This window comes from Rhododendron vialii, chromosome 6a (genome assembly GCF_030253575.1).
Source record: "Rhododendron vialii isolate Sample 1 chromosome 6a, ASM3025357v1".
NCBI lineage: Eukaryota > Viridiplantae > Streptophyta > Magnoliopsida > Ericales > Ericaceae > Rhododendron > Rhododendron vialii.
This window is the reverse complement of record NC_080562.1, coordinates 26,443,110-26,453,658: the sequence shown is the minus strand read 5'-3', so window position 1 is coordinate 26,453,658 and position 10,549 is coordinate 26,443,110. Positions and strand designations below refer to the sequence as shown.

The 10,549-nt window shown below is 41.3% G+C and overlaps 3 protein-coding genes across 4 annotated transcripts in view; 1 reads left to right on the top strand and 2 right to left on the bottom strand.

The window, feature by feature from the left end:
- The first annotated feature begins 343 nt into the window (after positions 1–343).
- LOC131328545 (uncharacterized) lies at positions 344–3,013 on the top strand. Its single transcript, XM_058361481.1, has 2 exons — positions 344–1,295; positions 1,404–3,013. Exons 1-2 carry the CDS (start codon positions 344–346, stop codon positions 3,011–3,013), a joined length of 2,562 nt encoding a protein of 853 aa, XP_058217464.1.
- A 4,710-nt stretch (positions 3,014–7,723) lies between these two features.
- Positions 7,724–10,468, bottom strand: LOC131329951 (rust resistance kinase Lr10-like). Of its 2 annotated transcripts, XM_058363396.1 has the most exons (3): positions 10,439–10,468; positions 9,934–9,963; positions 7,724–9,204 (listed from the first exon to the last, which is right to left on the bottom strand). In XM_058363396.1, the coding sequence occupies exon 3, from the start codon at positions 9,170–9,172 to the stop codon at positions 8,141–8,143; it is 1,032 nt and encodes a 343-aa protein (XP_058219379.1). In that variant the 5' UTR covers positions 9,173–9,204; positions 9,934–9,963; positions 10,439–10,468; the 3' UTR covers positions 7,724–8,140. The 2 variants fall into 2 exon arrangements, with proteins under 2 accessions (XP_058219379.1, XP_058219378.1); XM_058363395.1 differs by lacking the exon at positions 10,439–10,468 and having other exon boundaries at positions 9,934–10,368.
- LOC131329953 (rust resistance kinase Lr10-like) overlaps positions 7,724–10,549 on the bottom strand; it is a 66,530-nt gene continuing 63,704 nt past the window's right edge. Inside the window, exon 3 of the transcript XR_009200895.1 lies at positions 7,724–8,045. The gene's annotated coding sequence lies outside the window, so the exon portion shown is untranslated. The remainder of the gene's footprint in view (positions 8,046–10,549) is intronic.

Here is a 10,549-nt window from a genome sequence, read left to right as displayed (position 1 = left end):
AAGTATTTGGGGGTATTACGTTGAATTGTTGCGAAGTATTTTAATTGAAAATATTATTATTATTATGTTGAAAATCCAGGGCGTGACAACTTGCTATCAGAGCAATAGTTTTAGAATACCTCGAGACCGTGGGGAGACTTAGTCTCATGGGTTCAAAAAGCATTGAATCATTTTACATGACATGCATGTGCTTGTGTGATTGGCATTCATGGAATATGTGGCACTACATTTTCCTTATCGTAGAGTGGCGCAAAGTTGTTAACCCGTGTTGGGAAGTTGGGGGTTTGACCTCATAATTGATATATTACGGTTGATAGTTTTCTCTCTTAACCTTTGTAGCTAGATGCCTCCGAAATGCAACAATAAGCGGGGTGGAGCTGGAAATAGGGGTGCTCGTGGCCGTGGTCGTGGCCGTGGCCGTGAGGAACCGTTAGAAGACGAGGTTAGCCAGCATGGGGAAGCTTTGCATGGGGATGCAGAATTGGGGGCCAGGCTAAATCCGAGGGTGCGGAATGTTCAGAACCCTCTTGCTAGGGATATTGTTGCGGCACTTGCAGCCGCTAACCTTTTGCAACCTCCTCCTAGGGAGAATGCGGACAATCGGGCCTTAGTAGCTATGCGAGAATTCTGTCGTCTAAATCCACCTTTGTTTGACGGGGCTAGTAGCGACCCTCTCGTGGCCGACCACTGGTTGGCACAAATCTGTAAGAACTTCACTGCTTTTAAGATTATTGAAGATGACCTACGGGTGAGTATCGTGGCCGTTCAACTTGTCGGAGAGGCCAGTAAGTGGTGGGAGTCTATTTTGGAGAGTAGGAAGGATGCGAGGAGGGCGGCTAGGACCGCGGCTCAAGTAAATGAGCCGGATGTGGAGAATATGACATGGGCCAAGTTTGAAACACTTTTTGAGGATCAATACTTTCCGGAGTCCTCCCGTGATCAGCTGAGGGATCAATTCGAGAAGCTTGTGCAAGGTAATATGACCGTTTCTGAAAACGCGATGAAGTTCCAATCCTTGTCACGATTCGCTCTAGAGTTAGTGGCTACCGAGGAGAGAAAGTGCAGACGTTTTGAGAAGGGGTTACATAACATTGTGAGGAGGATGGTAACGGTGCAACGGAAGACAAAGTACGCTGAGGTTGTTGAGTGTGCAAGGAGTATTGAGATACCAAGGGAAGCACAGAGGAATAGAGGAGTTTGGGAATCAAGGCAACCAACCGTTAATGCTAGTTCTTTGGGGACTTTTGGGAGTCAGGGGAGGAAGCGATCACGGGAAACATCTTTTGCAACTCAGAGTCAATTGAGTGTTAGGGCGACGACCGTTTCTTCCGGGGTTTGAGGAGCTCATTCCAGGCCAGCAGTTACATGTCACCGTTGTTGTCAGCCGGGCCACTTTCGTGTAGATTTTCGGTCGAAGGAGTGTTATGTGTGTGGAGAGTTTAGCCATCTAGCCAAGGATTGTCCTCGTAGAGTGAGAAGTGCTCGTAGTGAGTCGGGTTCTGTGCAGCAGCCGGGGTCAGGGCATGGGTTTGACCAGCAGTCATTCAGGGGTACACAGAGACATCAACAACCACATATCCGTCAGACCACCATCGTTCAGGGCTCTCAGAATGAAAGGGGTGCTTGTTTTGAGTTCTTTGGGGAACGTCGGGAATCGTTGGAGCCGTATCTGTGTGGGTCTCGAGAGCGGGAGTCCATTTATTCTCTGTTGGCGAGTTTGACCCTAGATGAGGATGTGTCTGCGCGTGGGGAGTTGCCCCTCGTTGTTTGCGATTTCCCGGATGTGTTTCCGGAGGAGTTACTCGGTCTACCTCCTGAGAGAGAAGTTGAATTTACTATCGAGTTACTTCCTGGTACCGCACCAATCTCCGTACCACCTTATCGTTTTGCTCCCGCCGAACTTAGGGAATTAAAGGTCCAGTTGCAGGAATTAGAAGATTTAGGGTTTATTCGTCCGAGCACATCTCCGTGGGGGGCACCGGCACTTTTTGCGCAGAAGAAAGATGGTTCACTTCGTTTGTGTATTGATTACCGTAAGCTCAACCGTGTCACCGTTAAGAATAAGTATCCAATGCCTAGAATCGACGACTTATTTGATCAACTTTGGGGTGCGACTTGTTTCTCAAAAATCGATTTGAGGTCCGGTTATCATCAATTAAGAGTCCGAAGAGAGGATATTCCGAAAACCGCCTTTCGTACACGCTATGGTCATTACGAGTTTGTAGTTATGCCTTTTGGGTTGACGAATGCGCCGGCTACTTTCATGGACTTAATGAACCGTATCTTCCGTGCTTACCTTGATTGCTTCGTGGTCGTTTTTGTAGACGACATTCTCATATACTCACCTTCGGTGGAGGAACACCAATATCATCTCACTATTGTTCTTGAACTCTTGAGAGAGCATCGTTTGTATGCTAAGCTTAGTAAGTGTGAGTTTTGGTTATCCGAAGTCAAATTTTTGGGTCACGTGGTTTCAAATGGTGGAGTGTCCGTTGATCCGGGAAAGGTAGAGTCCGTTATGAATTGGCAGCAACCGAAAAATGTGTTCGAGATTCGTAGTTTCTTGGGTTTGGCAGGGTATTATCGCGGTTTTGTCCAAGACTTTTCGCGTCTAGCGGCACCTATGACTAGGTTGACACGGAAAGGGACACGTTTTGTTTGGAGTGACACGTGTGAGACGGCTTTTGAGGAGTTAAAGAAGCGATTAACGACTGCGCCAGTTTTTATTATGCCCGAACGTGGAGTTGGCTACTCCGTTTATTGTGACGCTTCGAAAGAAGAGCTTGGGTGCGTTTTGATGCAATCGGGGCGAGTAATGGCATATGGATCACGACAATTGAAAACTCACGAGCGGAATTATCCTTCGCACGACTTAGAACTTGCGGCCGTTGTATTTGCGTTGGAGAGTTGGTGTCATTACTTGTACGGTGAGAGATTCGAGGTCTTTTCTGATCATAAGAGTTTGAAATACCTATTCTCCCAAAAAAAGCTTAACTTACGACAACGACGTTAGATGGAAGACTTGGAGGACTACGACTTTGATTTGCAATATCACCCGGGGAAGGCAAATGTAGTGGCCGATGCATTAAGTAGAAAACCGACACACCTTGCGAGTCTTGCGATTTACGAGTGGAAAATGATGAATGATTTGGGATTCTGCGCGTTGAACTTTGAGGAAGTTCAGGATGGGGTTACCTTATGCAATTTGACCGTTCAATCTTCTTTGTCGAATCGAGTCATTGAAGCATAAGAACATGACGAGTAAGCGGAGGAACTTCGTACCAAATTCCTGAGTGGGAAGGCTCAAGAAGGGTGGATGATTCATACCGATGGAGGCTTACGTTATCAAGGAAAATTGTTCATACCCATTTCGTGTCGGGAAGAAATTTTGCGAGAGTTCCATCATTCTCCGTTAGCTGTTCATCCAGGAGGGACGAAAATGTATCACGACTTGCGTAGACAATTTTGGTGGTCCGGGATGAAGATGGATGTTGTTATTTTCGTATCTAAGTGCCTCACGTGCCAACAAGTGAAAGCCGAACATCAACGACCAGCGGGAGAGTTACAACCGTTGCCAGTGGCCGAGTGGAAATGGGAGAACGTGACCATGGATTTTGTTTCAGGTTTACCAAAGTCGCCAAGGGGACACGATGCTATATTGGTGATTGTGGACCGTTTGACCAAAACCGCTCACTTCTTACCCATCCAAGTTACCGATTCGATTGACACGCTTAGCCGATTGTACATTAGAGAGATTATTCGTCTCCATGGAATTCCTGTTTCTATCGTATCCGATCGAGATCCGAGGTTTACCGCGCGCTTTTGGCAAAGCTTACAGGCCGCTCTTGGCACCAATCTTTTGTTTAGTACTGCGTATCATCCTTAAACTGATGGTCAATCCGAGCGAACGATTCAGATTTTGGAGGATATGCTTCGGGCTTGCGTCATGGATTTTTGGGGTAGCTGGGAGGATCATTTGCCATTAGTCGAGTTCGCGTACAATAATAGTTATCAATCGAGTATCGAGATGACACCGTACGAGGCTTTGTATGGGAGGCATGTAGATCACCCGTGTGTTGGACTGAATTGGGCGAGGCTACGTTAGTAGGACTGGATATGATTAAGGAGACATCCGAGAGCATGAAAGCAATTCGCCAACGTCTTTTGAAAGCTCAAGAAAGGACAACCGAACAAGTTAAGGTGATTCGCTGACGATTGTTAACCGCGCAAAGTAGACAAAAGAATTATGCCGATGTCGTCGCCGACCGTTATCGTTTGAAGAGGGGGATCACGTATTTCTTAAGGTATCGCCACGTCGAGGTTTGTCACGTTTTGGGAAGAAATGGAAGCTTTCACCACGTTATATTGGGCCGTTTGACATCATTGAAAAGATTGGGGATGTAGCATATCGCCTGGCTTTGCCACCAAAACTTTCGGGAGTGCATGACGTGTTTCACGTGTCCATGTTGAGGAAATACGAACCGGATCCATCTCATGTCTTAGAATGGTCTAAACTTGAACTAGAAGCCGATGCATCATATGGAGAGGAACCAATTCGTATCCTAGATTCGCGCGATCAAGTGTTGAGGGGTAAGACAATACCGTTAGTGCGAGTCTTGTGGAGTAACCAAAGCAAGGAAGAGTCGACTTGGGAACGAGAAGATGAGGTTTGGGAGAAGTATCCACTCTTATTTTCAATTTGAATCAATGTGAGTTTCCGAACTGAGACTTATGATTATGACATTGTTGCTTGATATTTAGTAATACTATTGGTGCATATCTAAATGTTGCATACCTCATTGATTATGGTTATAAATTTTGAGGACGAAATTTCTTTAAGGATGATAGGGTGTAAGGACCCGTATTTTTGAAAAACTTAATAAAAGATTTATTAAGTATTTTAAATAAGGAAAATATGGGTTTTATTGAGTTTAAATGAATTGGGGTGAATGTGATAGAATTGTTTATGGTATGGTGCTTGTGCAATTTGAAGTGTGGGTAGTATATATATGTGTGGGTGTGTATGTAGAGGAGTAAAATACTCCTCACTTTCTCTCTCTCACTCCCGATCTCTCCCTTTCTCTCGGCACTCTCTCTTTCTCCTCCTCCAACACCCAAAACTTCACTCCTCACTCAAAACCCAAGACAAATAATCTTCAATCCTTCATCCATTCTTGTTATTGAGCCCGTATCTCGTTGGATATAGCTCGGAGAGGAGTATTCTCGGAGGATTTCGAATTTCAAGGCTAGGGCTCGATTAAATCCCGTTGGGTTTCGTTCTCCAAGGCGAGGTAGGGAATTCTTACTCTCTCTACATGTTTATGGGTTGATTGTGTGCCAAATTTGTGCTTTAGTTGGTTGAAATCGAAGTTATACATATTCCTCGTTTTCTGCAAATCGTCCACTGTCAAGCAGTGGTACCAATACCTACTTTTTGAGGTATCAATATCTTGATCTCAGATTGCTCTCTGGATTGGTTTGGTACTAATACCATTTTTTTAAGGTATCAATACTTTAGTATCAATACCTACTTTTTGAGGTATCAATACCTTGATCTCGGATTGCTCTCTGGATTGGTTTGGTACCAATACCTACTTTTTGAGGTATCGGTACCAATGACTAAGAAAACTGTTTTTGAACTCTATTGATCATTCGTCGATTGTATTGGCTTCCGATCACCTCTAACACTCCCCAATCATATTCTAGTCAACTCTAAACTTTGTTGCTCATGTTCCAACGACTTGTTGTTCGTCCCTACTCTTTTGGACCTCGTTATAATAAGGATAAGCGTAAAACTAAATGAATATGATGTGAGTATTGTGGCATATTTTATGAAGGATTATGCTATACGGTATTGAGGCTTGTAGAATGAAAAATTGCGTTTTAGAACAATAGAACGATAAAGAAAGCCATGGAACAACTATGAGATGGGATGCCGGAAATGGGACGCACGGGGTCCCAAATGCCCGAAAGTGCACAAGAAAGCCACGGATCCACCGCTCGGTGTGATGCCGGAACGAATATGGGATGCACGGGGTCCCATTTGCCCGGAAAAGGAATCGAGAACATTCGACATATTGAAAGCGGAGAACTTAGAGAGTGTTAAGATTCAAGTGTGAAAACGGTGTCGGTTATCAAGTCATAGATCCTTGCTTCGGTTCATGTGAGAATTTTACTGTTGTCATTGTTCTTTTCGATGTATAAATAATCTCTTATGCATATAATTTGAGCAAAGATTTCTCTGCTGGGCTAGTATAGCTCAACCTATTATTATTTCCAGGTACCTCTCAGGGGCATTGATATGGAGTGCGTGCTGTGCATTTGACCATACTTTTGAAAGCTAACAACGAGGAATTACCATGGCATCTTTTGTAAAATCCTTTTGAAGATGTAATCGTAATTTCAATTATATTCTTTTGCCTTACTCTCTTGTGATTATTGTTTAAGAATTTGGGGCCGGAGTGCCATTAATGTAAACTTTTAAAACTTGATTTTTTTCTCTTGGATGGATTATGGAAAGTATTTGGGGGTATTACATTGAATTGTTGCGAAGTATTTTAATTGAAAATATTATTATTATTATGTTGAAAATCTAGGGCGTGACAATGGCCCTCCTTGGGGCACAACAAATGGGCAAGAAATTAATGATTCGTGGGGCTTATTATGGGTTCTACAAATATGGTTAAAAATTAAGTGCTCCAATTTTTAATCCGTTTGAACCAATGCGAAAATCTTACGGAGTATTATATATTCTGATGATATTATTGTAAAGAGTCATAATTAAATTTTGTCTCTAAGTTCTGATAAATAAGTATCTACTTGATTAGTGAACTTCTTTTTGCTTTTGGTCATAATTTTTTAGTTTTTAGATTTCTCTTGTCGTGATGGATGATTAATTTAAAAAAATATCAAGCAAATGTAACAAAATTTGGAAAATACAAACAAAATGAAAAAGCAAAAAAAAATTTTCACAAGAATGCAACCTGAATAGCCTCTAATTACTTTAAAGCCCCTTTGAATAGAGGGATTTCAAGATAAATAATTGATTTCTAGCCAAATCATTCATTTGAATTGAGCATTTTTGTAAGAAACTGAGAGAAAAATACAAAATTATTATTTTTTATTAGCTCTTTCTCTTTCTCACCGAAGTGGTGAGATTAGGTGAGGATGGACTCCCCCTTCTCACCATCCAAAGAGGCTCTTGGAGATTAATTAGTAACTACTACTTCAACTTTTGTGGCTAGCAGAGTTCATTAAGGTATCGAATAGAAAATCTTACGCACATAAAAAGGACCTCTTTTTGAAGGCGCTATAGCAATATTTGGAGCTATAGCAGTATTTGTAGCAAGTGACAGTGCTTGAATTAACGGATTGAATGAAGCAATTGCCTCATCCTTTGCATTGTTCACAGAGAAAGGACAGCCTGCAGCCTGCAGGAAAGCTCAAACCCATACTCCAATTTTCTGCTATAGAAATATGTCTATCTCCTGTTTCTTTCATAGAAGCTACTTCTTGAAATTTTCAACAGCAGACTCCCTTAAGAAATTGGTTAGCGAATAAACATCTCCTATTTCTTTCATAGAAGCTACTTCTTGAAATTTTCAACAGCAGACTCCCTTAAGAAATTGTGGTTAGCAAATAAACGCAAGCAATCTTTAACTATGAAAGCCTGAAAGCCGAATAATACAAGAAATAACTTCTCATAAGAAGATTAAATCTAAAATTTGTCTTCTTGTACTTGGATCTCCAAGTTTTTGGAATGCTCCAAATTCAACTTGAGCATCCAAATCGGGGTCAATACCTGCAAAAACATCTCTGAACAGGGTTCTAGCACCATGCCAAATGTGCCCGAAGAAGAAGAGCAAAGCAAATGAAGCATGCCCAAAAGTAAACCAACCCCTTGGACTACTACGAAAAACAACATCGAATTTCAAAGTAGCACGATCTAATTCAAAATTTTCACCAATAATTGAAGAAGACTGTTCTTACTTATGAGATGACGTCAGGACCTTTCCTCGACAATACACTACAAAAGGATAAGAAGTCTACTAACATGTAATAGTCCAAAAGACAAGAACTCTTAATAATATGACTACAGCTAGTAGAAATAGCAACTCAATAGATAGAGATATAAGTTGTTTCATTGATCTTCAACTGGCATCTCTTGAGGAGTTAAGAAAGGCTTGGGAGGCATTTCAAGAGCTTCAATGTTTCCTTCAAGCATCTCAACAACTTTGTTCATCGAAGGACGAACGCTAGGGCTCATTTGGATGCACCATAGCGTTGTTATAACCATCTTCCTCACCATCTCCCTTTCCTCATCCGTGGCTTCTCCCATTTCGATTTCCTTTCCTTCTTTGAATTGGTCATAAATCCACGAAGGAAAGTAAATTTGGCTTGTGTGATCGGCAAATGCATTCAAGTTCCTCCTCCTACCTGCCATTTCCATCAACAACATCCCGTAACTATAAACATCAGCTTTGTGCGAAACACGTCCAATATTTTTGTAGAACAACTCTGGAGCCATGTAGCCAATTGTTCCTCTTGCTGCAGTAAGAGACACCATGCTATTATCTGTTGAATATAGTTTTGCAAGCCCGAAGTCCGAAACTTTTGGATTGAAATTCTCATCTAAAAGAATGTTGTGAGGCTTGATGTCAAAATGCAAGATTTGCATGTCACAACCCTGGTGCAAATATTCGATCCCACGTGCCACTCCAACAGAAATGTCATACATTTGCTTGCAACTTAAGGAGTTGTTTCCTTCTTGAGAAAATAAGTATTTCTCAAGAGAGCCATTAGGCATGAATTCGTAAACAAGAGCTCGTTTAGATCTCGTAGCACAAAATCCGATTAGTCGAACCACATTGACATGATGAATCCTTCCAATGGTAGCAACTTCATTGATGAATTCTTGGCCATTGGATTTGGGCTTTCCTAAAATCTTTATTGTGGCGACATAACCGCTTCGGAGCTTTTCTTTGTATACAGAACCATAGCCTCCTTCCCCCAACTTGTCCTTGAAACCTCTGCTCATCTTCTTTATTTCGTAGTGCGAGTATCTAATCGGCATCAGGTTGTTTTGACTCTGTAGAAAACCTTCAATGGTATCGAACATTGATAAATGTCTTCTTGTAAACTTATAGATTAAAAATGCCAATAGGCATAACATCCCACATGAAGTTCTTGCTAGTAGGATCCATCCTGCTCATGGAATACAAAATATGACCACTACGAAACAGGGAGAATGAAAAATTAAGAGAACTTTCAGGTCTGTGCCATTATCACCAATATCCTAGAGTTATATATGGTTCAGTTTATTTGTAGCTCTGTTGCATGATTTTGTTCATCGCCTATTCACTTTCACTATTTTCTTTCAAACAGTGCTGCAAATTACCACATTTGGTGTGCAATCGCAAGTAAAAGTACGATAGACCCTGTTGAAGGTATAAATAAGAAAGTTGCCCCTCTCTCTAACAGCTTAAGCTTTTAGATGAGTTGGTGGTTAACAACCTAATATGGTATCAGAACAGACAATAGATCATGTGTTCGAACCTCACCGCATACCTAATGTTAAAAATATTTACACGTGTTTAGCCCACTTATTAAGAGAGCCTGGCTACATGTGAGGGGACATGTTGAAGGTATAAATAAGAAAGTTGCTCCTCTTTCTAACAACTTAAGCTTTTAGATGACTTGATGGTTAACAACCTAATACACTCCTTATCCCTTCCCTTGTCAGCCCAAAGCAACGGAATCAAAAACAAAAACGCAGTCCCTCATTTTGAAATCCCAAAACTCTTATGTCCCACCAAAGCAATCCCACAAAGAAATATTGCCTAAACTTTTCCATATTTTCTTTCATCTTGCATAATTTGAAAGTAATATTCTCAAGTTTTTGGGCAGTAAAGAACGGATGGTGATAGATCTTACCTATGATTTCGAGCTCCGGAAGGATGTACCCTGCAATAAACATGCTCTATGGTTCAGTCAACAGACCCAGGCCATTCGATATAAGTAATGACATTAAAACTCAATCTAACATTTACCATAAATTCAGACGATTTAAGGAGTTAGAGGATAGAGTCATTGGATTTGCAATGAGAACAAAGTCTAAGTAGGGACATTTGAGCTTCATTAAGATTGAAGGAACTTGGAAAATCCAGTAGCAATTTGACATTAAGTGGAGATAGTTGGATGCCGAACTCTTAGACCAAGCAAAGTAATTTTGATGTTAAGCGCAAAAGAAGGAGATTACACTATTTTTACTTGTCATTTAAGCATATTAATGGTATGCACTTTTTCTTGAATCTGATTAGAATGACGGACACATTTCTCACATTCTTACATAAGTATTCAATCTACTGAAAAGGTGTGTACTACCGTTACACTACTAGGTAAAACAAGGTAGAAAATAGATGAGTTAGAGAACACTTACGATGGAAAAAGATCTCCAAAAAGATCTCCAAGCGACCTGCAGTTTTTGAGAGAATGAATTAGTTCACTAACAGAAAGTATCTCTGAATTCATTAGACAAGAAGTTTTGTCT

What these genes read in the sequence shown, in the direction of transcription:
- LOC131328545 (XM_058361481.1), top strand. Translation starts at nt 344, where the DNA reads ATGCCTCCGAAATGCAACAATAAGCGGGGTGGAGCTGGAAATAGGGGT. An exon ending in AACATCTTTTGCAACTCAGA is followed by an intron (nt 1,296 to 1,403) that starts GTCAATTGAGTG and finishes ACTTTCGTGTAG; the next exon opens with ATTTTCGGTCGAAGGAGTGT.
- LOC131329951 (XM_058363395.1), bottom strand. Translation starts at nt 9,976, where the DNA reads ATGTTTATTGCAGGGTACATCCTTCCGGAGCTCGAAATCATAG. An exon ending in TCCGGAGCTCGAAATCATAG is followed by an intron (nt 9,205 to 9,933) that starts GTAAGATCTATC and finishes TTCCATGAGCAG; the next exon opens with GATGGATCCTACTAGCAAGA.